Source organism: Melopsittacus undulatus, chromosome 2 (genome assembly GCF_012275295.1).
Source record: "Melopsittacus undulatus isolate bMelUnd1 chromosome 2, bMelUnd1.mat.Z, whole genome shotgun sequence".
NCBI classification, from domain to species: domain Eukaryota; kingdom Metazoa; phylum Chordata; class Aves; order Psittaciformes; family Psittaculidae; genus Melopsittacus; species Melopsittacus undulatus.
Window position 1 is genome coordinate 1,977,025 of NC_047528.1, and position 24,061 is coordinate 2,001,085.

The following is a 24,061-nucleotide window of genomic DNA, read 5'->3' on the forward strand; positions in this document are numbered from 1 at the left end:
CCAACAGCTACAAACCCAGGGTAAAACCAGATCACGCTGAGCACTGTCCCCAAAATCCAGTATTTACAAGCTTTTTCCCTTTACAGACCCAGCCCCTGCCCATTCCGAGTGGCAACTCACACAACAAATCCTGTTTTGATTGTGCACCATATGGCCTTTCCATCCCCATTCCCTGGCCCAAATCTGTTCAGATTGTCTCAGCTGCTCGAGTATTGGGTCATTTGTGCTGGCACAACCAACCTAATTGTCCCTCTTTGTCATGCCTCTTTGGGCTGGGATTGGGTCTTGTCAGCAGCATTGAGTGAGTTTATCCATCAGAGCATCTGTCAGAGGCTGGAGGGAGATGAGTGTCAGATGGGGGATGGACAGATGTTTGCTCATCCCTAAACCCGTCATTGGCTGTCAAACTAAGTCGCAATTCATTCCCATTACAGCATCCCAGCTCCATCTGAGCCGGGAATATAGGGAGGCAAACAGAAAGCTCTGGCCTCTAATAAATCCTGGGACCCTTATCAGACAATTCACCTCAGTGGCTTCAGCAACTGAAACTGCAGCTGTTTTATATGGGTTTTAACAAAGAATGAGCCTATTTCTGGACTGTGCAATGCTCTCTTTTGATCATCTGCACAGCTCCTCTCAAAGAGCCACTTCTTTCCTACAGCTTTCCATACAGTTAATTTAAATCACAGCATTTCTCTGAAAGCAGCCATGCAGAAACACTGATTGGAGGTACAGCACACACAGGTGAACCCCCTCACAGGCTGATACTGGCTGTGCCTTCCCTCTATTTACCCAAATTAAATGGAAGCAAGTTAATATCCCTCATCCCTAGACAGTCATCAGCTTCCAATCAGCAATTAATCTTCACCGTCTGTTCCAGGGAGCACAAAAGGGAAGGACCATTAACTCTCACTTCATATACTCTACCAATGGGTTCTTACCAGCTCTGTGGCTTCGCATGGGTATGGCTTTGTCTGAGCTTCACACAACTGTGATTTGCATCATTTAATTAATGCTTCTTCACGCAAAAGACTGAGATGACTTAAGGATCACTTGGACCTCGACATGAGCATCTCCTGTATGGAGCCAGGCTGAGAACATTGGGGCTGTTGAGCCTGGAGAAGAGAAGCTGCGTGGAGACCTCAGAGCAGCTTCCAGTGTCTGAAGGGGGCTACAAGGATGCTGGAGAGGGGCTCTTCATCAGGGACTGCAGTGATAGGACAAGGGGTGATGGGTTCAGACTGAAACAGGGGAAGTTCAGGTTGGAGATAAGGCAGAAGCTGTTCCCTGTGAGGGTGCTGAGGCGCTGGCACAGGGTGCCCAGAGAAGCTGTGGCTGCCCCATCCCTGGCAGTGTTCAAGGCCAGGTGGGACACAGGGGCTTGGAGCAGCTGCTCCAGTGAAAGGGGTCCCTGCCCATGGCAGGGGTTGGAGCTGGATGAGCTTTAAGGTCCTTTCCAACCCAAACCAGTCTGGGGTTCTATGATTCTATGGATGGATGGTTGTTAGGTTGTGATAAACCCAGGGCAAACCCCACTGCACACTTCTGCAGCTTCTATGGGTCCTTAATGTCTCTTCCCTCCCAGCCTACCTAAACCTTCCATCTCCTCTCCAGTCCTTCCCAATGAAAGGCATGAATGGTTCTGCTGTGATTAAACCAGCCTGGTCAGTGAACTGGAAAGAGAAAGGCACCAACGTTGGCAGAAGGCAACAGTGGGGTCTGTGCATGTGAAGCATCTCCATTAGGGAGATGGGATGTGTGGCTGGGAGGGATGGGTAGTGCGTAGAATGGCTTTACAATGTAGACATCCTCCATCTACTGCATGGAACCCCCCTTCCCAGCCCCAGCCTTCAACAATAGCAATGCACAATGAATTGCAAGCGCCCTGTGTGCAAACATCCATGTTTGAGCACAGAAGAGGTTTGCAAATGCTTCTGCACCAAAGACTCATGTAAATTGGTGCCAGAGAGATGAATGTGCTCATTTGGGAAGTCATGTTCAAGCTTTCTCCTATAGGGTTGAGTGGTAGATACCTCTACCAGAGGTTAATAAATCTTGGAAATGAATAGAAGGCATGGCCTAATAGCTCCTCTTTCATTTGTGAGTTCTATGGTTTTAGAGGCTGTTTAATGGCTTTGAATAATAAACAACAGCTCTCCAAATGGAAAAGGAATTGTTAAGCAAAATATAGATGAAAGCCATTGACGTGTTTCATAGAGGGGGGAAAAAGAGAGGAGAAAGAGAAAAAGAGCTTGTTCTCTGTATTTTTATTCCCCAGAAATAGCTACTTTCTACTGTATATCCAAAATGGGTTCACATTTATGCTGGACTCAGTAACCTCATGGGCATGGTGCACAAGGGACAAAGCAGGGTGTAGGTGGGCAAAGCTGTCCCCTATAAATACATATATTTACGTATGTGTTTATGTATATACATACACATAAATATATAAGGACATGTCCATCATCCACAGCCCAGCCCTTCCCTGCAGGAAGAGCCACTGTCTGTCTCTTGCTTCCGTATGGGAACTGAAAGGCAGGAAGGAGTTAAAGCCGAGCACTCACTGCAGTAAATCATCTGCCTGCTGTGAATCAGTGAATCCTTCATCTCCATTCATCACAGTCAGAACAGCCTGTGTCTGGCTCCAGCAGCAGCAGCCAACAGGCTGAGCAGCCTGTTCCGCTCCACACAGGCTGGGTGCTTCTTCTGCTTGCTCCATGCTCTCATTTCTAGCAATAGCAGGGTCCATCTCTGTCTCAGTCTTGTCTCACCACTGAAATGTCCTTTAGAGACCTTGTTTCCTAAAGAAGGATGGATGAGATTGGCCGCTACAAAAGGCTCATGGGACAAGGCACCTCTGAACACTTTCAGCTTAGAGCAGGATTAGCCCCAACCTGAGACCAGGGTGGAGCATGTCTTAGTGTTGCCATGTCCCTTGGTGGCAATGCCAAGAGCAATAACATGGCATGGTCATCTTATGGCTCCCTCTAAGTGCCTGCAGGAGGATGGAGCCAGGAGGGGCTGGGCGCTGCTCCCAAGGAACAAGGGATGGGACAAGAGGAACCAGCCTCAAGCTGCACCAGGGCAGGTTTAGATGGAGCTGAGGAACAATTCCTGCCCCACAGGGTGCTCAGGCATTGGAACAGGCTGCCCAGGGCAGGGCTGCAGGCACCGGTTCACACCCCATGGAGATGAGGCCTCAGTGCCATGGGGCAGGGCTGGGTTCTATGGTTTTCATCCATCTCAGACCAATGCATGCAGCTACCTACACTTCCTAAGGAGAAATACAGGCCCTTCCAATGGTAAACATGAATCTCCCATGTCTGTGCTTTTACATTGCCAGCTTTCCACCAGCAATATTCCTTAAGTTCATCCCTTCTTCGTCTCCCAGCTGAAAAGCAGGCAAATAGAGGCCATCCATTTGCTTAAGCTGATAGGGACAGTGAACTGGTAGAGTCAAGGGATAGGGACAGTGAACTGGTAGCGTCAAGGGATAGGGACAGTGAACAGGTAGAGTCAAAGGATAGGGACAGTGAACTGGTAGAGTCAAAGGATAGGGACAGTGAACTGGTAGAGTCAAAGGATAGGGACAGTGAACTGGTAGTCAAGGGATAGGGACAGTGAACTGGTAGAGTCAAGGAATAGGGGCAATATTGCCACCAAAGACTTTGTGTGATGGGACCAAGTCTTAAAGTAAGCTCAAAACTCATTTTCTACCATAGGAAGCTGTATCACTTTGGGAGAGTGTATAGGATACATACATGGCTGTTGGACTTGATGACCTTTTTAGGTCCCTTCCCATTGAGATACTCAATGATTCCCTGATCCATGGAGGGGAAAACAGGGCAAAGAGAGCTGTTTGTCAGCACCATGATAGGGGCTGGTGCTGCTGCCTGCTTGTTGCAGCTGCAGGCAGTGATTCTTGTCATCACTGTAAATGCAATCTTGCCACAGACTCCAGAGGCTGATGCTGTGCTTTTGTCTTGGGTAACTCCAAGTAATTATCAGTCTTGAACACTGATTAATCCTCATAACAACATCTCACAACAGAGAGGAACAAGGGAATAGTGTCTGCTGTATATATATGACTACAGAAGCAAAAAGATCCAGTAACACTCTCAGGACAAGGCACAAAATGAATGGCAAAATAAGGAACAGATTTAGGGGGTTCTGGCTTCCAGGTCAGACTTGGCATCATATTTATGGCATTGGTGTTTCTTCAGTTAGAAAGGAAAAGTGCATTAAAATGGGAGAAACTGAACTGCAAGAAGAAGTGGGTTTGAGCTGAAACAGTGGAAGCTGGATATGAATAACTGAGTCCTTCTGCCATGATGTTAATTCCTACCAGTCAATCACTGCTATCAACACTGCCCTGTGCAATGCACTTATCCTGAACACAAAACCAGCTCAATGTTTGCAGCCTGGAGGTTGTGGTTGTGTAGTTCCATAGATACACATTCATCATTCTTCCTGAGGAAGTACAAGCAAGGAATAGTTCATCAGAAATGAGCTACACAGAGGAAAATCAATCATGTTCTCCTGAGCTGCTTTGTTTAGTCAATGAAGATTTATATATTCACATGGTAAATGATGGGAAACAGGCAAAAGGAAAGAATTATTCCTTTCATGTTTACCTCTATGCAAAAATACTCTTCTGTGGTTTTCTTCTATGGGTAAATATCTCTGCTTGCATTGGTTTCAAAGTGTGATTACAGAGAAAAGCTTAAAGAGGTGACTGGAGAATAAAGGATGAAAACACAGAGAATAATCCAACATCAGCTTTAATTTAACTGGTTTTAATTGTGAACCCTGGGAGTGTAAGATGCTTAAATACTTAGGGGTTTGGTGCTTTGAATAAGAGGGGGACTCTTCATCAGGGCCTGTAGGACCAGGCCAAGGGGAATGGCTTGAACCTGCCTGAAGGGAGACTGAGCTGAGCTCCACCATTTGGGGATAGGACCTTCGAGCCCATCTCTCTTCTATTACCTCGACATGGAAAAGCCATTTCAGGCTGGTGATTTTATTATCCATCATTGATGGAGGATAAATTATTAAAGCAGACTCATAAAAAATGAAAGCCATTTTACACAGAGAAGGAGTCCTGATGATAACCTAGATATGTCACAGAAGCTGATTGCCACCAAATGGGAAACATGCCCCTTGCCAGAGCACAGGGGGGTGAACTATGAAAGATGCATGAGGTAGAAGGAGAAATGAAGTTACTGAAGTGACAGAGTGGGAGATAAACACATCAAGGTAAAGGAAACAAAGGAGCAAAGACAATGGAGAGAAGGAGGAGTGAATAGAGGTTAAATAATTCAGGTCAGGAAGAGCCCTGAAGGAACAAGGGAGCATAAGTCATCTAGGGATCACTGGCAGGGAGGCAGCCAAACCCAACGTGTTATTCACAGCATCACAAAGAGCTGCTGGATGCCATTTGGAAAGGCCTTGGCTGGTGTAAGTGAGTAAGGAATCAAACCAGTTGGGGTATTTACACCCTTCTGAGAAGCTGTGGCTGCTCCATCCCTGGCAGTGCTCAAGGCCAGGTTGGACACAGGGGCTTGGAGCAGCTGCTCCAGTGGAAGGGGTCACTTCCCAAGGTTGGGACTGGATGAGCTTTAAGGTCCCTTCCAACACAAACCAGTCTGGGATTCTATAGCCCATAAATCAGAAGGGGAAATCCCACAGATTCAGCCCTTTTGGCCACTTTACACTATGGATGCTGTTGGCCTCAAATCCTGTTCTGCCCTGGTCCTTAATGGATCAGTCCTGGAGCTATCCCCCTCCACCAACCTCCTTCAGTCACTGCTTTACTAAATGGAGATAACCCATCAGATAGGGAGTTTTGCAGCATTAATCCATGCCCACCATGATCCCACTGTTGGGCAAACATCTCCCATGGACTCTATACATTATTTCTGCCGTGGGCAATGCTTTACCTTGAAAATCAGCTGTGCTTCCCAAAGACCTACAAAGGGTGCAATCCAGTCTGAAACAATCCTGAACACCCTACTCTTTTCTAGCACTGATGCTCCTCTTCTCCTTCCTGGACCAGTTTTATTACCCAGCTCTTGGAACGAGGGAAGCAGAAACCTTTGCCTCCTGCCTCCAAATCCCTCTATTACATTTAATTCCTGATGTGGAAATATTCCTTTTATTTCTTTGCTTTACTTTCTGGTCCCTTGTGTTCTCCTATTTTAACCTTATCTTCGTTGCTTGGGGAGATTCCCTTCTGTCCCTCATCCTCACAGCTCTGTACCACTGCTGATACAGAGCACACCCGAGGCCATAACGGTGTACCAAGCACGCTACAGGTAGAGGCAGCCATGCAGAATTCAGCTGCACTGATTTAAGCTTGCTGGTGGGAGGATAATCCTGCTAATCACTTCTACTACACTAATACCTCAGGATAAGCCCAGAATGAGGGAAAGTCCCAGCCACGAATGCTTTGCAATCTAAAAAGAGAAGCATGGTAGGAAAGTATATACAGTACAATGGGTGGGCAATATAACAGCAACTCGATTCACTTTGAGAGTGGGAGGTACAGGAAAGCTGGAGAGGGGCTTGGGACAAGGGCCTGGAGGGCCAGGCCAAGGGGAATGGCTTGAACCTGCCCAAGAGAGGGGAGACTGAGCTGAGCTCTGAGGCAGAAGCTGTTCCCTGGGAGGGTGCTGAGGCGCTGGCACAGGGTGCCCAGAGAAGCTGTGGCTGCCCCATCCCTGGCAGTGCTCAAGGCCAGGTTGGACACAGGGGCTTGGAGCAGCTGCTCCAGTGGAAGGGGTAGGGGCTGGATGGGATTTAAGGTCCCTTCAACCCAAACCAGTCTGGGGTTCTGTGATTCTATGACACTGAGGTCAGAAGTGGGAGATGCTGAATGAAACCAGAACACTGACATTAAATAGAAATCTTTTTTTTGCTTGGTCTGAAATATCATTCCCAGTTTGGTGGAAAATTATGTGGTTATTTATGAGCTGCACACATGTTCTCTCAAGTTCTTCTATCTCCATTTGGGTCAACATTTGGTGGCTTCAAAACCCAGCTCTGTGAAATTTCACCTTCCTGCTTCAGGCACATTCCCTCTCAGTTCCCACCAGTGAAAGGCAAGCTGCTTGTTCCTGCTCTCACCTTGTGCTGAGCTGCTTCAGGAAGCTGAAGAGGCAGAAATGGCTCTATTTTGGTCCATGTTAGGGTTGGCTTTTCTGCCCCTTCCTGAAGATCAGCTACCGATGGGAGAACAAGCCTTTTTCCTCATGTTTTCCACCATGGATATCTGAGTTATTACATATAATGGCATATAGAAAAGATCCTCGGCTGACTGCATCTATGGTGTCTTTTTCCAATGGGTGCTTCTGATTTAGACACAAGTGATGGGCTCTGAGACACCAAAGAGCAATAGATGCTCTCTGATAGAACATCAGCAGCTCCATGGATCTGGACCAAAACCTGCAGGCCACCAACGTCTGGCGCTGAGCTTTAGACTGGGCTCCTGTCTAATAATGGTACAATCATAGTAATTATACACAAAATCAAAGTTAATTACTTAATTACGTGTAATAAGGAGCCTTCAGCTACTGAGTGAGACACACTCGGTGTAATTACTCAGAGCCATGTAATCTACTTGCCTTTGTACTGAATACTCTATTAGTTACTATTCACATCTCTTTGGAGGTGCTTTGCAATGGTTCAGTGACTGGATTTACTCTAATTTTCCCTTGGCTTGCACAAGCTGACAGCAAATATTCCTCTGTATTTGATCCCTTTCACAAGGCTCTTTCCAACCTTCCTCTTGCCAAAGAGAACTCACCACAATGGGAACATAGAATGGTTTGGGTTGGAAAGGACCTTAAGATCATCCAGTTCCAACCCCTGCCATGGGCAGGGACTCCTCACACTAAACCATGGCACTCAAGGCTCTGGAGCTTGAGGCAATTTGAGGTTCCTTCTTTGCCTTCAAGGTCCTTTGGATGGGTCCCTATATTTTGGCCCACATCTGTACAGCATGGGATTTTGGCTTTCACAGTGATGGGACAAGGGGTTATGGTTTAAATGGGGGAAGTTCAGGTTAGACAGAAGAAGTGTATTTTTATACTAAATAGGAATATATATGAATATATAGAATATATATATGCCCCATCCCTGGCAGTATTCAAGGCCAGGTTGGACACAGGGGCTTGGAGCAGCTGCTCCAGTGGAAGGGGTCCCTGCTTGTGGCAGAGGTTGAAACTGGATGATCTTAAGGTCCTTTCCACTCAATCCATTCTATTATCCTATGATGCTATGGTTCTTCCCTGAGAGATGCATCTCTTGGGTTTCCACTGACACACTTCAGCCCACTGCTTTCTGTATCGCATTGGGAAACACATGTCCTTCACCATCAGCTGCTTCTGCTCTGGGCTACAGGGTTTCTCCTTTCTTCTCCTCAATTGCTGCATTTAATGAGCCAGCCCAGGACATCTCTGCATGAAGCTGGAGAAAGGCCAACCTCTATATCAGATGCACCAGAACAGCAGAGGACAGAAGGTCATGGAAGGCTCCCACATAGACAACAAAGCTTGACTCTGTGGCTGTAATAAAGAATAGTAACAGGAAACAAGAACATGAGCAGAGTCATCCCAAGACCATGGACAGAGCTGTGGCAACAAGACCGACTGCTCAAGTGGCCACCAGGACAGACACACAGTGCACTTACAGACACGTCTATTTGAAGCCACACTAAGAAAGGACAGAGATAAAGGGCAGCTGAGAGGTGAGGTATTATTTATTCAAAGCAGTGATTGTTATCACACAGTACAGGCAAAGAAAGAGGTTTATAGTCCAAGAGACAGGACACAAGACAGAGACTTGGGGAGGATGGGGAGGAGAAGGTCCCTGGTAGAGCTGGGGATTTAGGATGATGTAGAGGGGGACAGGTGGGAGAAAGGAAAAGGTTGGAGAAGTTGGGATGGGCATGGGAAAGCTGGCAGGGAAGATGGAGAGTGATTCAGAAGGCAATAAAAGGTATAGCACCATGGTGGGTGGATGGGGTCTGATGGGGCGCTGAGGACAGCATGGGAAGGAGCAAACAGGGACAGAGAAGCCTGGTCAGCAATAGAGACTGAAGGGAGCAGGGCAATGGGGACAAGGACATCCACTGCCCTATGACTCCAAAGCACTGTTTCATTGCTGGTTCATGTCCCTGATGTTAAACCTCTTGGCTCCAAAGGTGGCCACAGCTGAACTGGTCCTCACTTGGGTACTAACTCCTGAACCAGGCCAAGGAGCAGCTCAGGACAATGCCCAGGGATACCCTAAGGATTTCTCTACCTTGACCATTGGGTACTGGTACCACCAAGTGATGAGGACAGAACCATCTACCACAGCCATGGTGTGGTGAGATGCCCTCCACCATGTACCATGCAGGGTGCTCCTCACCCTGTGCTGTGACCCAGCTCTCCAGACCTCTCTCAGAGCCAGGCAGGGAATGCAGGTCTATGGATCCCCAGGAAGACTTGGGAAGACCCAGCTTTGCTTGGGAGCTTGAGGTTGGTGCATGTCTCAGGCTTAGGTTGGGGTGGGAGGTGGGCAGATGACAACAAGGGGGGTTCAGAAACGTTCCCCCCTTTCCATCTCTCATGCTGATGAACTGCCAATGTTAAGGGTTATCATTCCTCTGTGCTAAGAGCTGTCACTGCTCCTCATCCATAATCTGGTGGCTGGTCCTTGCTGTTGGTGTCCGTGGAGCAGACTCCCTGCAGAGAAAGCTGGTGGTTTAGAAAGCATTAAGATGCCTTCAATCCATTAGCAGGCTTTTCTTTAACTCTTGGGCTCCCATCTCCTCCACATGGTTAGGGACCATGGTTAGGGACCTCCACAATCGTGGGTAGGGAACTGCAAGGCACCCTGCAATAGAAATGAACACTGTTTACAAGCAAACCCATAGTTGATATATCACCATCCTGAAGTACTCAGAGATGTTACCTTGCATTGCAGACCCAGTGGCATTAGTGGAATTGCTTCCAACCCTGAAGCTCATGTGAATAAGGATACATAGAAGTGGAATGCCAAATCTCCAACTGGATCAAACTTACCATGACACTGCTGGAAGCAGAGGGAGCTGAAGCCCATGATGTTCCATGCTGGAACATCACAGTTATTTCCAGCTGTGCAAAAGACACTGTTCTTAGTGCTGAACATGCCCATGTCATCATGTTCATATGATGCATTTCTTCTTCCTATAAGCTCCTCTTCTGTATTTGCTGTTGCTGTTGGGGATAGTGGTTATTCCTTGGATGCTGGGAGGTACCAGCTATGACAGAGACATCTTTAAAAGTCCCTTTTTCTCCTGCACTGGCAGGAGAATAAACCCTAAATCCAAAGGATATTGTGGTACAAGAAGCTGCACATGTCAGCTGATGGCATATCAGCATTCACCTGACCTGGCTTTACCAGTCAGGGATGCAGTAATGATAACTGAGGCTTCCAAAGGAAGCTCAGAGGTTTGGAAGTGGTAAAACTGGTAAATCTCTTTCCCTGCATCAGATGGGAGCTTAAGTGGTTTGGCCACAGGACTAAGATGGAGAATATCATAGAATAGAATCATTGAATCAATCAGGTTGGAAAAGCCCTTTAAGCTCATCTGGTCCAACCATTCCCCATCAATGCCAAGGCCACCCCTGCCCCATGGCACTGAGGCCTCGTCTCCACGGGCTGTGAACCCTTGCAGGGCTGGTGCCTGCAGCCCTGCCCTGGGCAGCCTGTTCCAATGCCTGAGCACCCTCTGGGGCAGGAATTGTTCCTCAGCTCCATCTAAACCTGCCCTGGTGCAGCTTGAGGCCGGTTCCTCTTGTCCCATCCCTTGTTCCTTGGGAGCAGAGCCCAGCCCCTCCTGGCTCCATCCTCCTGCAGGCACTTGGAGGGAGCCATCAGGTCCCCCCTGAGCCTTCTCCTCTCCATCAGGCAAGAACCTCTTCATCCACCTATACACAAGTGTGTTGCTGAAGCCCTCAGAGCAAGATGCATTCAAAACCAACTGATTAAAACCAGGATCTCCTCATGGGCTGCTCACATGTGCAGCCAAAGCAACACCTCCAGGTTGCACTGAGATGCTCTGTTATCAAGAGTCTGAGATGCAGACTTGACTCTTTACGCTCAACACACTGGTATTTTCTCTCCTCTCCTTGTCCCCTCACCCAGGCACCAACATTGACAATCAGGAGCCAGCACCTCCATGCTAAATACTCTTATGAGACAAAACATTTCATGTTTAGTAACCCACCTCCAGCGCTTTGCATGGACGTGATTCTCACAACAGTCCTTGGAATTAGGTGGCAGTGCCAGTTACTAATGACTTATAAAGGAGTTAGGAGCAGCAGGTTCAGACAGTGATGGTTAAAGCCCAGGGGATCCAGGTCCCTATGCCTATTACCAGGTCCCATCCTTCTCCTTTGGCTGTTTAGGCTTTGTGATGCTGAGCAACCTCAGAGAGCAACAGGGAACTAAAGGCATGTTCTCCAGCTCTGAATGGGGGCAGCTGCATCACCCATCCATGCTGAAAAGACCTTTGTGTCATGGGAAGAAACATTGTTGGCCAACCTGGATTGTCACAGATAAGCCCCACCAAGGACCCATCTATTAAAAATTAACATTATCTCCAATATCAAGTTGTGGAGGGGTGAAATGATAGATCCCTGCACCTACAGCTCAGCTGAAACACCTTAAACACCATATAGTGATGTGTGATCATTGAATGGATGGGAGCTGCTAGGGAAAGGAGAGGGAAGGTAGGACATGGGGAAGCAGCACTTATCATCACCATGTAGTCAGAGGTGGAATAAATCCAGGAAGTGATTTGAAAGCCAGGCAGGGATGAGAAATAGCACTCAGATATGGTGAGGCAGAAAAGGGTTGGTGCTCTATGGAATCAATAATTGGAGGAGAGGCTTCAAAATACAAGCCCAATGCAGGCAGTTCTCCCCAAGGCTGGTGGGGATGTTATTGGAACACCCATTAGAAGAGAAAAACATGATTGAAAACAAGCATTACAGGTAATTAAAACAGATTATGCTCAGAGCAGGGCTCACCATTTAAAAGGAAATTACACCCTCAGCCCTGCTGTCTTCTCCACTATAATTTCTCCACATAGCCTCCATCTTCATGAATACATTCATTAGTCTTCACCTTCATTAATACATTCACCTTCATTAATATAAAACCAGTGCTTTGCACTTCCACAGTCACTGTCAAGCACCCCGGGAGTGCTCAACCCAAAAGCTTACCACCTCCTTTCAATGATTTATAGCCCCTTGATCCCTCTTATTAGGCCTTTCAGGTGGCTTGGGACCAAAGCAAGTTGGGAAAGAGTGATTAAGTAACCTCATCCACATCCCCTCCCTCCAGCTCTTCATAGCATCATAGAATAGTCAGGGTTGGAAAGGACCTTAAGGTCATCCAGTTCCAACATGGGCCTTTTCTTCTGCTCCCTGACCTAGCGCAACATGGACACGAGGTCCTCATATCCACCATGAGGTGCAGCAGCATCCTGCATGCAGAGCACTCACCCTCTGTTCATGACACTTGTAGACAGAGGATATAAAAGCACTCTCTGCTCCATCCACATGGCTTCATGTACATCTTCACCATTGCAAACACTTGGCTCTCAGGCTAGCCTGGGGGGAGCTGCCATCTAAAGGGAGTGAGGTTTGAGAGCTCAGTTGTCCCTATGGCAGGCAGGGAAGCGGTGGCTTTAAGCATCACAAACCTGATCATGGTTGGAAGTGTGCTTCTTATGGAGAAAACAAGCTCGAGGAGGTGGTTATTCGTCTTTAGCATTTATTTATCATTGGAAAAAAAAAGACCCTTTGAGCAAGCAAAGATCACAAGCACATCACAATCCATTGGCTATACATTAATCCGTGTGTGTGTGAGTGTGTCTGTGTGTCACTCTCATCAGAACAGCAAGGATGGAAAGAAGAGAGCACCACGGGGGGAGGCGTGTGTGCTTAAACACGTTACAAGAGACACGTTGGTGATATGCAACCAAACCCAGGCCACAAAAGATTAATTAGACACTTCTGATCTGCCTCCAAGAGGCAAGAGGTTGTGGAATTGATGGGAGCCGTACACAGTGGCTGCATTGCGAATGAAGAAGCAGGTGATCGGTGTGCGAAGCAGTCAGGAAACAGGAGCATCAGTCAGCAAATAGCACCATTTTGCAGAAAGGAGAAACAGTGAAATACAGTGACAATGCAAAAGCAAGCAGTAGACAGCATAGGAACAGGGTAAAGAGCAAACCATTTCTTCTGTTCTTTTTACAAGGAAAGCAAAATGTATTACAGATCAGCAGTGAAACAGAACCAGCATCGTGGTAGCTGAACACAGAACAGCAGAGCACTCTTTCCCAATGGGATCGACAAGCTCAGAGTCCAAAGTGAACTTGAAACAGCAGGGATTTGGTCTCCTTTCTGATAAACCTGAGTGGATGGGTATAAAGTCTGTGGAAGGTAAGAGCAATGCAGGATTTCACCCTGAGGCTTGGCTCTGCTGCAGTTCCTGGTATTCGATGCAACGCTAAACTGTGCTTGGATGTGTGCTGAGCACTTGGTACACATGGAGCAAAGGCCAGGATTTATATCCCTAAGTTGTTGTTGTCTGAAAGGGCCCTACCAGTCTCCCAGGCTCTTTCTATAAAGAATGAAAGCTTCCAAGAATCATTCATCCCACCCAAAGAGAGGTGTCCAAAATAGGCAGCTCAATGGCCCTTGGAAGTTCCTTCACTGGAGATAGAATTTAGATCACTTCATACCTAGCTTTGTAGTGAGATGCCCTCAAAACCTTAATGTAATAAGGACACATAAGGCCATATTCTGAGCACCCACTGTGCATGTTTCATTCCAAGGCAGTGATGGATGCTCTTCATTGAGAAGAAGCAATCCTGAAGCCCTGGATGAGACGCAGCTGATCCAGGGGCATGGAGATGCTTGGATTATGTGGTCTGTCTGAGCATCTTAAACAGAGAATCATCATCATAGAATGGTTTGGGTTGGAAAGGATCTTAAAGCTCATCCAGTTCCAACCCCTGCCATGGGCAGGCACACCTTCCACTAGGTAAGGTTACTCCAAGCCCCATGCATCCTGGCCTTGAACACTGAATGATGTTCCTTGGGCAAAATTTGGTTAGCCTTGAAGTCAAGGGCTAAACTCCCATTGACTTTAAGGTGAAGTGGTGGCAAGTGTGGTGTCTCTTTCAATGTGAAACTTAGGGCCAAAAAAAACCATAGGGAGAATTATTTGGCATGGTCTTTCCTTACGTGCAGTGAGATTGGTGTGTTGGGCTATTGGTATCTGTCTAAATGCCTTCCTGACATGTTCTGCCTGCTGTGACACGTCATCTTCACGCTGTTTCTACATCCTGCGACATGAAAGGACGTTACTGAGGAGTGTGAAGACGCATGAAGCATCTAAATGCCAAGGAATCACACCAAGTCTTGGAAGCTCAGGCTTCTCTGGCCACTTGTCCCTTGTGCGATGGGGTGGGAAGAGCACCCAGCTCAACCACAAGCCTTTCATTGAGCTGCTCTGGAGGCAGAGCTGAGCTTTGCTGCAGGGGCTTCTGAGCACTCAGAAAAGCAATGGTCAATATGGACAGGTCAGCGTCTCCATGGAGCATGCACATCCAAGAGAAAATGCACTACATTGGCAGAGTTCCACAGTTTTACTTCCTGGAGGATTTCCCTGGTTTCCTCCTAAACATCGGAGGTTTTAAATATATATATTTCTAGATATGAATATATATTTGTTCCACATACACAACCTGACTAGCTCATAGCACACAGTTCTAACACAGCTAAGCTTGGAAATACACCATGGAATTCAGAACACTACACTTACTTTATACTCAAAGGTTTAGGCCGTTAGCGCAAGGCAAACAGGACACATCACACGACACACTGAACTTGGCATTTATTCATTACTAAGGCCAGCAAATGTCACTATCTGTGTACCACAGAGCTTTCCTCCTCTTTGGAAACTTCCTCACAGCCTTGTAGCCCACTACTCTTTTATGTTTCCAAAAGAACCAATTCCAATGGGGTGAGGCACCAAAAATGGGACTCCTCACCCTCATGGCCCATTACTTCTGTTAGTTTCACATCTCTACAATACCTTAGCAGAAAGACTTCCCTCATTCAAACTCCTCTACAACAACACAGTTCTGATACTTTACTCCTTTACCACCATCTTCCTACCCTAATTTCCATCTCTGTCTTCCTTATTCCCAACTGTCTGTTCTCTGAAAGCTGGACTGTATGTTAGGATGGACATATTGAGCCACATAAATGAAGAACCCTCCATCTTCACTTGCAGCTACTCCACTAAAGGGACTTCAACACCTCAGTTTGGTGGGAGCAAGACTGATCCGTAGGTATTTAGGTCCCAATCCAGAAGTTAGGCACATAAATTTGGTTTGGGACTATACCTCTTCCAGCTCCCATTGACTCAACGACTGTGGGGGATGCAATACCAGCCTGTTGGCCCAGTTCAAACTCATTGACAAATGGTCCTGCTGTGTTGACAGCTTCCAAGCTGGTCTTGCTGGGCATGGGGATTTCCTAGAGGAAGAGCACAGTAAATAGGATTGAAACCCTGAGATCTTGCCTGGAGGGAGTCTAGGGATCCCAGCAATGGGTTTATGTCCCTCTTTGGATGCTCACAAGCCAACATGAACTCCAACAAATGGTAGAGTCAACACAACGGGTGCTGACAGCTCTTAGCCAACCTTCCTGACTCACTTCTTCCTACCCTTTGGAATGTCACCTCTGCAAACTAAACCTCTTTCTGAAACCTAGCTCTGTCTACTGGCACCCCAGAAGTGAAGAAAGCAGACCAAGGTTCAAACCAAACCAGGGATAACTAAAACGATCCATAACCTAGGGGAAGCAATAGGGAAGAACAGCCTGCTGATAACCTGCCACATGCTTGGGAAGCCTTCACTGCTCTCTGTGCCTTTCCTCAACTTCCTTTTTGGTTAAACCAAGGACTTCAAGAGGTGTTGATGGGTGAAGCTGCCTTGATGCAGCTAGACCTACCCCTAGCTACACTGGAGGGGGGGGATTGGCCCTTTAACTGCACTGGATCTCCTTTCCTGTTGCTTCTTGGAGCAAAAGTCCCACCAGCATCACCAGGGGAAGTCGCCCTTGGCCACACCACTGATTCTAATGGATCCACAGCACCATGAATGAACCTCTGATCCTCTCTCTGCCTCCAAAATCTTCCACCTGCTGACACCAGTGGGAGATGACCGAATAAAGGCCAACCCCAAAAGGACCTCATAGGATCAGAGCACAGCCCCTCCATGGCTCAATGGGCACTTCCACACCATCAAAGCACTGCAGGACCAAACCAAGGTTGGCCACAATCAGGGCTGATCCATCACCTTCATCTCCTACGACCCCACTTGTGCATTCCCACGTCCCTCACTCTGTGCAGAGCTGAGTTGTGCAGGCAAAGCAGAAACAACCTGACCTCAGAAACAAGGATTCCCTAATCCTCCTTGGAAATAAAACGGAACAGCTTCTAATACAATCAGAACAAAAAGCAGATTAGAAGCCTCTAATTAATTTTGTGGCCTTTATTTAATCAAAGAAAGGAGAGAAAAAGAAAAGGGGGGGAAGAAAGAAAGGAAAAGAAACTAAAAGGAGAGAGAAAGGAAAGTGCAGTGACATTTACTCTTTTGCCTCAGCCAGTTTATTGTTCATCTCTTTGCTTTTCTCCTTGTCCTCTGGCTTTGCTGTGTTGGAGGTCTCGGCGCTCTTTTTCTTGGCAGCCCGGCCAGATGCAATCTGCTTGTCTTTGGCCTTTTTCAGGGGTTTATGGCTTGTTGTGGTCTTTTTTGGTTTGGAAGGCTTTACGCTAGGCTTTTCCACCTGCATGGAGGGCAACACGCAAAACAACACAGAGGTGGAGAGACAGAGAAAGAGGGACACAAGGACAGGTGGAAAACAGGATTTAGATCAGAAATAGCATGAAAATCACTTCTTTCCTCAACTATGCCTTGTTACAAAGGGAGGGGAGCAGTTGGGACATGCTGAGTTGCAAATGGACAACTCCTTTCCCACTGTGGATGTCCTGAAGGCACAATGCCCCTGAAGCCAGCAAAGGGAAGTGCGTCCAGACCAGGACACAGCGGGAGAGGGAATATCATCAGTCATTTTATCCATTCATGGAATGGTTTGGGTTGGAAAGGACCTTAAGGTCATTCAGTTCCAATCCCCTTGCCATGGGCAGGGACACCTCACACTAAACCATGGCACCCAAGGCTCTGTCCAACCTGGCCTTGAACACTGCCAGGGATGGAGCATTCACAACCTCCCTGGGCAACCCATTCCAGTGCCTCAGCACCCTCACAGTAAAGAGCTTTTGCCTTAGATCCAATCTAAACTTCCCCTGTTTCAGTCTGAACCCATCACCCCTTGTCCTATCACTGCAGTCCCTATCTCTGACTTCACAGGAGGCTTTGCAAGCCCACAGAGGATTGTCCCTGTATGGATTTGAAGCAGAGAAACGATGCTCAGCACAAAGAGGTTGCTACAAATCCCCACCTCTCTTTCAGGACTTGACTCCTTATGTTTGCCCCTTAATAAATGCCACGATGGAGTAAAACTACTTGGGGATAGCTGGGACACTGATGGGCACTTGAATAAAGCCCACAGCAGTGTCAGCATCAACATGTTTCTGCAGGCTCCAAAGTAGGGAGGACAGCTTCAGAATTAAGGAGGAACAGAAGGATTGATCTCCTCCGTGCTGACCCTGGCATCCTTCTGATACCACACAAAGATAAGCACTTAGGGAAGGACTAAGTGTAAACCTGCACAGACTGACTCCTTTTCTATGCAGGTCCTCCACTGTTCCTAGGACATAAGGCTGGAATGTACTTAGCTCAGGTCCTTTGTCATTGATCTAATCAAAAGCTAAAAGCATTTACTGTCAAACTCTGTGCAGTGCTCTGAATTAATTACAGAGGGAGATCTGGCTTTTAGCGTGTTGTTCCTGGGGTAAAGCCTAACGTGGGGTGCCCACAGGCTTGGAGGGAGAAAGAGAAACTGTCTAGATAAACCTACCTTCACTTCTTTACAGTTTGACACAGCGCACTGCCATCCTCAATGTGCATTAACTTGTACTAGAGCCCAGAGAATCCCAGCCTGGTTTGGGTTGAAGGGACCTTAAAGCTCATTCAGTTCCAGCCCAATGCCACAGGCAGGGACCCCTTCCACTGTAGCAGCTGCTCCAAGCCCCTGTGTCCAACCTGGCCTTGAGCACTGCCAGGGATGGGGCAGCCACAGCTTCTCTGGGCACCCTGTGCCAGCGCCTCAGCACCCTCCCAGGGAACAGCTTCTGCCTCAGAGCTCAGCTCAGGCTCCCCTCTCTTGGGCAGGTTCAAGCCATTCCCCTTGGCCTGTCCCTCCAGGCCCTTGTCCCAAGCCCCTCTCCAGCTTTCCTGCAGCCCCTTTAGGCACTGGAGCTGCTCTCAGGGCTCCCCAGAGCACAGCAGAGGGGCAGGATCCCCTCCCTGAGCTGCTGCTCACACTCTGGGGGTGCAGCCCAGCACATGGGGGGTTCAGGGCTGCCTGTGCATGTATCCCAGCTCATATCCAGTTTTCCATCCACCACCATCTCCCAGGTGGATCCCCAGATGCACCCACTGGTTGGAAATGAAGATGCCACACAAGGGGAGTGACAACAGGCAGCATTCACCCCAGCTTTACTCTATTGGACAGTGATGCAGTGATGGCTCTGGGTCCCTTCACCATGTCTCTCACCTTTGGAGGTTCTTTATAGGGCTCACTGTAGAGAGTGCGTATCCTTCGGCGTTCCAGGTATTTGTTATCAGCTGGAGCAGGCTTACTGGTTTCCCCCTTGAACTGGGCGCTGTAACTGGTTTCATGGGTCATTTTCTCCTCTGGTGGCTTGTACTGGGGCTTTGCTTTTATAGCTTTCACAGGCTTGACGTCTACCCAGGGTCTGAACTCGTTTCTGAGGATCAAAAGAGAAAGAGGTTTAGGAGTTAAGCCAACAGGAGAGTAGTGGAATGTGGGAATGGCATCCCCCATTGCTCAACAAGGAAAAGCTTTCGCCTCCATCCACTCAGGTTTAAAGGAACTGGCTCCTAACAGCTTATTTTTTACTTCATAGAATGGTTTGGGTTGGAAAGGACCTTAAGATCATCCAGTTCCGACCCCTGCCATGGGCAGGGACACTTCACACTAAACCATGGCACCCAAGGCTCTGTCCAACCTGGCCTTGAACACTGCCAGGGATGGAGCATTCACAACCTCCCTGGGCAACCCATTCCAGTGCCTCAGCACCCTCACAGTAAAGAACTTCTGCCTTATCTCCAACCTGAACTTCCCCTGTTTCAGTCTGAACCCATCACCCCTTGTCCTATCACTGCAGTCCCTGATGAAGAGCCCCTCTCCAGCATCCTTGGAGCCCCCTTCAGACACTGGAAGCTGCTCTGAGGTCTCCACGCAGCTTCTCTTCTCCAGGCTCAACAGCCCCAATGTTCTCAGCCTGGCTCCATACAGGAGCTGCTCCTGCCCCTGCTCATCCTCGTGGCCTCCTCTGGACTTGTTCCAACAGTTCCATGTCCTTGTTATGCTGAGGACCCCAGAACTGCACACAATGCTCCAGGTGAGAGCAGAGCAGAGGGGCAGGATCACCTCCTTCGCCCTGCTGGTCACGCTCCTTTGGATGCAGCCCAGGATACAGTTGCTTTCTGGGCTGTGAGCACACACTGCAGCCGGCTCATGTTCAGTTTCTCATTGACCAACACCCCCAAGTCCTTTTCCTTGGGCTGCTCTGAATCTCTTCTCTGCCCAACCTGTAGCTGTGCCTGGGATTGCTCTGACCTAGGTGTAGGACCTTGCACTTGCATGGTTAAACTTCATGAGGTTGGCATCCCAAATCCATTGACACATTAGAAGTTTAAATGAAATTGGGTCCATTAAATCAGCCAGTGCTGGGCACCAGACAACCTGCTCATTGTGTGACAATGGCCAAGTGCCCTCTATAAATCTAGGCTCAGATGGGACTGAGATGCCTTTTTGTCTCTACGGCTTCACCTCTGCACTGAAGTTACCTACAGCCAATTCCTGGCTCTTGCAATTGGGTTGGAAGAGAACAATTGGAAGGAATATCAACATCATCTTCTGCAGCTCAACACAGGACGCACTTCTCATCAGCCTTCCCTGCAGGCAAGGGAGCTGGGTGATTCAGACATGTAAGGAGCCAAGATTCCCTTACCAGTGCCTTTAAATAGTCAATGGTATCATTTTGCCTATATTATGCACAATAGTTTTGTTAATTCCATGAAGGACCAGTTTAAGATAAAACTGTCTTATCTGTAAACTCCAGCGGAGCAGAAAATTCAGTTTATGGCTTCTCTTTATCATTGAGTTAATGAAAAAACATCATCTTTCATTTCTTTTGGACACAGCTGCAACTTTACCCAAAGGCATCTCATAGGTTCTTAGCATCTGAACACATTCTGGTTCCCATTCACAGACCCCTTCTCTTGTGTTTTGTAGTTCTATCCCAAAACCATCAACTCCTTACCAGTTCTGAAGCAAACCATTCCATTTTCTCTCTAAGGATTGCCATTCACCCTAGAATGGGGATGGAGAAAGCCCAAGGGTGTTGCTACCTTAAGCAGGTTGTGCTCAGGCATGGTCCCAGGCAGTGTTTAGATCCTTAAAGGCTGCAATACAAACCAGCATCTACCCTAACAGTGGTGATCCAAGCAAAAACCCTCTTCAAAGGGCTGAATTCTCATTGAAAAGCAAAGCCCTTCTCTTACCATTGGGACCTCTGAAGCAATGGGACCTTGAAGCTGCAGAGCCTTGTCCCTCCTGCCCCATTCCATCAATCCCTTTGGGTGATGCTGCTCATCCTCAGCCTGGTTTCTGAGGGGAATGACCTCTGTGTGAGGGTACTGCCAGTCAATCCCTTCCCATAATAGCTTTGAACATCTTAATCAACTTCTACCAAATGGGACAAATGCTCATGGAGTTATTCAGCTTTCACTTATAAGAAGATAAGCAGCTGGACTGGGTCCAGGGGCTCAGGAAAGCTTCACATGGACACACACCCTTCATTCGTCATCAGAGCACTCACATAGATGGGGAGGCTGCAGGAGTTCATCTCTTGTCCTCATGGACCAGTAATAACTGATCCCTTCATGTATAGGATCAGGGCAGCTCCTGCCCACCCAGTACTGCATTACCCATTCACATAGATATTAAAGACCCTTCCCTTCCAACATAACTGCTGCTTGCAACAGTCTCCTGGGTGTTTCTCCTCCTAAAACACTTATATTAAGGTTTTCTCACATCTGCAGGGTGTCTGTGTCCTTGTGATTGTCAATGTGGAGTCAGTGGGGCCTGAAGAGCTCTTCCCTATGGCAGAGATGCTTTAGGATGAGCTGAATGCCTCTTTGGGCTCTGTTATCTGACTATATGCCCATTGATGGGAATACAAACATCTAACACATGTGAAGACACTCACACATACATCCCTAAATGTAGGTATCCCAATCTATGAGCCAAATCCCATCTTCAACTCTCCATTCTTCCTTCATATTGACTCTACCTACATCTACTTATTTTCACTGTATTTCTTCATTTCTCCCCTTTCTTTTACTATTCAGCCCTTCTTGGCCTTGGATAACACTGTCAAACCCCAGGGATACTGCCTGTTTGAAGGATGCTATCATTTATCCTTCATGAAACTGTTGCACTGAACAACCAATACGTATTGGCTCATTTGTGTCCCCTTCTTTCCTGTTCAGTGAATGTCTCCCACTTGTCTCTGCAGTCCATTGTTAAAACACCCCTCCTGCATGAAGAGATGAGCCAAAGGAAGAGGAAATGTCTTTAAAGGACTGAATTCAAGCTTTGAATACCTCACTGACTAAATCAAAGCTCATTCTAAGTCACTCAGAAGGAAAGAGGCTTCTTCCCATCCACAAAACAGACTATGTATTTCCAACTGCTTTCCAAAAGGCAACAAAATCATGCACTAGTTCTCTTTGCTCATGTCTGTCTGTCACTTAAACTCCTTCCTAGCAACTTCTGAACCCGTTAGCTATTCTCTATTGTATTTGTAGCAGAGATAGAACCTTTCCTCAAAATCAGTGAGTGGGCACTCATCATGCAATGGAGCTGGGCTGTTGGTGCAATACAGTCTCATTTGACTGTTATAAATAAGCACAAATTCCTCTGCTCCTCTCCATCCTTGCTTTGCTGCTCTTATTTCAGATATAAGAATCCTGTGACTGCTCAGGTCCACTGTACTTGACTACTTTGTGCCTCCCAGAATGAGCCTGGCTTTGCAGGCAAAGCACAGATTAACAGCCATTCATAGATGCTCCCATGCTGCTGTGGCTGCCCCATCCATGGCAGTGTTCGAGGCCAGGTTGGACACAGGGGCTTGGAGCATCATCCTGCTCTAGTGGAAGGGTTGGAACTGGATGAGTTTTAAGCTCCCTTCCAACACAAACCAGTGTGGGATTCTATTCTAATAGAACAGAATTGGGCACATATGCATTTTACATCACATGGTAAACGTCATCTAGTTCCAATGCCTTGCCATGGGCTATCTGCTATCCAGAGCAATGGAAGGAGAGAAACTCCAACCATTTACTACAGCTATGTCTGGTGTAGGAGCTGATCTTAGTGCCTGGTTTTGATAGTCAACACATAAACTGCAGAAGTGTTACTAGAATAGACACAGCTTGTTCTGTGCTGGTTGTGTCCAGGCCCAGAAACTCAACTTGCCATGGTTCAATAGCACAAAAGTACTAATTCCTAAACCTCTCATCTCCACCACAGATGAGTGAGGGAAAACAGCCCATTGGGAACTGCCCTTGGAATGTGGCTCCTCCTAAACCCAGCTCAATTGCTTGGAAAAGTACTAGTTACCCTGAGCCACAGCATAGGCAGGAGTGTGCTAGCACCTTCACAGCCTGGGTCCCCACATCTGAGTGCCAGGTACACTGAGTTTACTAATGCAAAGTGGGAATGAGGAGGCAGGTGCCCTGCTTGAGGTCTGCATCAATACTGACTGTAGGGATGAAGAGGAAGCCTCAGGAATGTGACCTAAATCCCCTTTCCAGGTCTGGTGAATGTCCATTGAATGTCTATCTCCTGCTTTGGAGAAAGGTCCTGCAGTTCTGAGACCTCCCTCATATCAAGGCTGAGAGAGTTGTGCTTGTTCAGCATGGAGAAGACTCAAATGAGACCTTATTGTAGCCTTTCAATTCTTAAAAGGGGCCTATAAGTAAGATGGAGAGAGACTTTTAGCAGGGCCTGTTGTGATAGGATGAGGGATGATGGGTTTAAACTAAAAGAGGGGGATTCAGGCTGGATGGGAGGAAGGAATCCTTTACAATGAGGTGGTAAAACCCTGGCACAGGTTGTCCAGAGAGGTGATGGATGCCCCATCCCTGGAGACATTCAAGACCAGGCTGGATGTGGGTCTGGGCAACCTGGTCTAGTTAAAGATGCCCCTGCTCATTGTAGAGGGCTGGAATAGATGAGCTTTGAAGGCCCCTTCCAACCCAAACCATTCTATGATTACCCTTTAACATCCCAAGGCCAACTTGTAGGGAAGGTGCCCAAAAGCTACAAATCCTGGCTGCAATCTGAAATAAACCCTGAAAATCTTATTTTTCCCCCATTTTGAGAACAACAGCTCATATAATATAAAACACAAAATTAGCTCTGTAATGTATTTCAGGAGCTTGACCCCATCCTAAAAGAGCACAGCCTCAAACTCACCTAAAACCTAAGCAAAAGCCTTTGTGTGCATTGCAAAGACGAGTCACGAGCATGGACCAGAACCAGTATGGATGTACCCAACAGGCAGAGCTTAGGCCCTCTCTTTAATTCTTTATCTAAGGGTTTTTCATTGCTCTTCATTTCACTGAGGAAGATGTTAAGAATTGCTATCTTGGCACGAAACACAGGGCTTGAACTGAAACAGCAGCAAAGCTCCTCATTTTCTGCCTACCTCTGGTCCCAGCCTTACAAAG

At 47.4% G+C, this 24,061-nt stretch overlaps 1 protein-coding gene across 2 annotated transcripts in view; it reads right to left on the minus strand.

Annotated features, from left to right (window-relative positions):
* Positions 1–8,594: 8,594 nt before the first annotated feature.
* MAP6 (microtubule associated protein 6) overlaps positions 8,595–24,061 on the minus strand; it is a 37,419-nt gene continuing 21,952 nt past the window's right edge. Inside the window, exons 2-3 of one of the 2 annotated variants that reach the window (XM_034059995.1) lie at positions 18,792–19,005; positions 8,595–9,879 (exon numbers count right to left, since the gene is read on the minus strand). In XM_034059995.1, the coding sequence (XP_033915886.1) occupies positions 9,838–9,879; positions 18,792–19,005 (256 nt within the window). In that variant the 3' untranslated portion in view covers positions 8,595–9,837. Of the gene's footprint in view, positions 9,880–16,588; positions 16,899–18,791; positions 19,006–24,061 lie in introns of those variants that run through there. The other variant, XM_034059994.1, reaches the window with a different exon arrangement.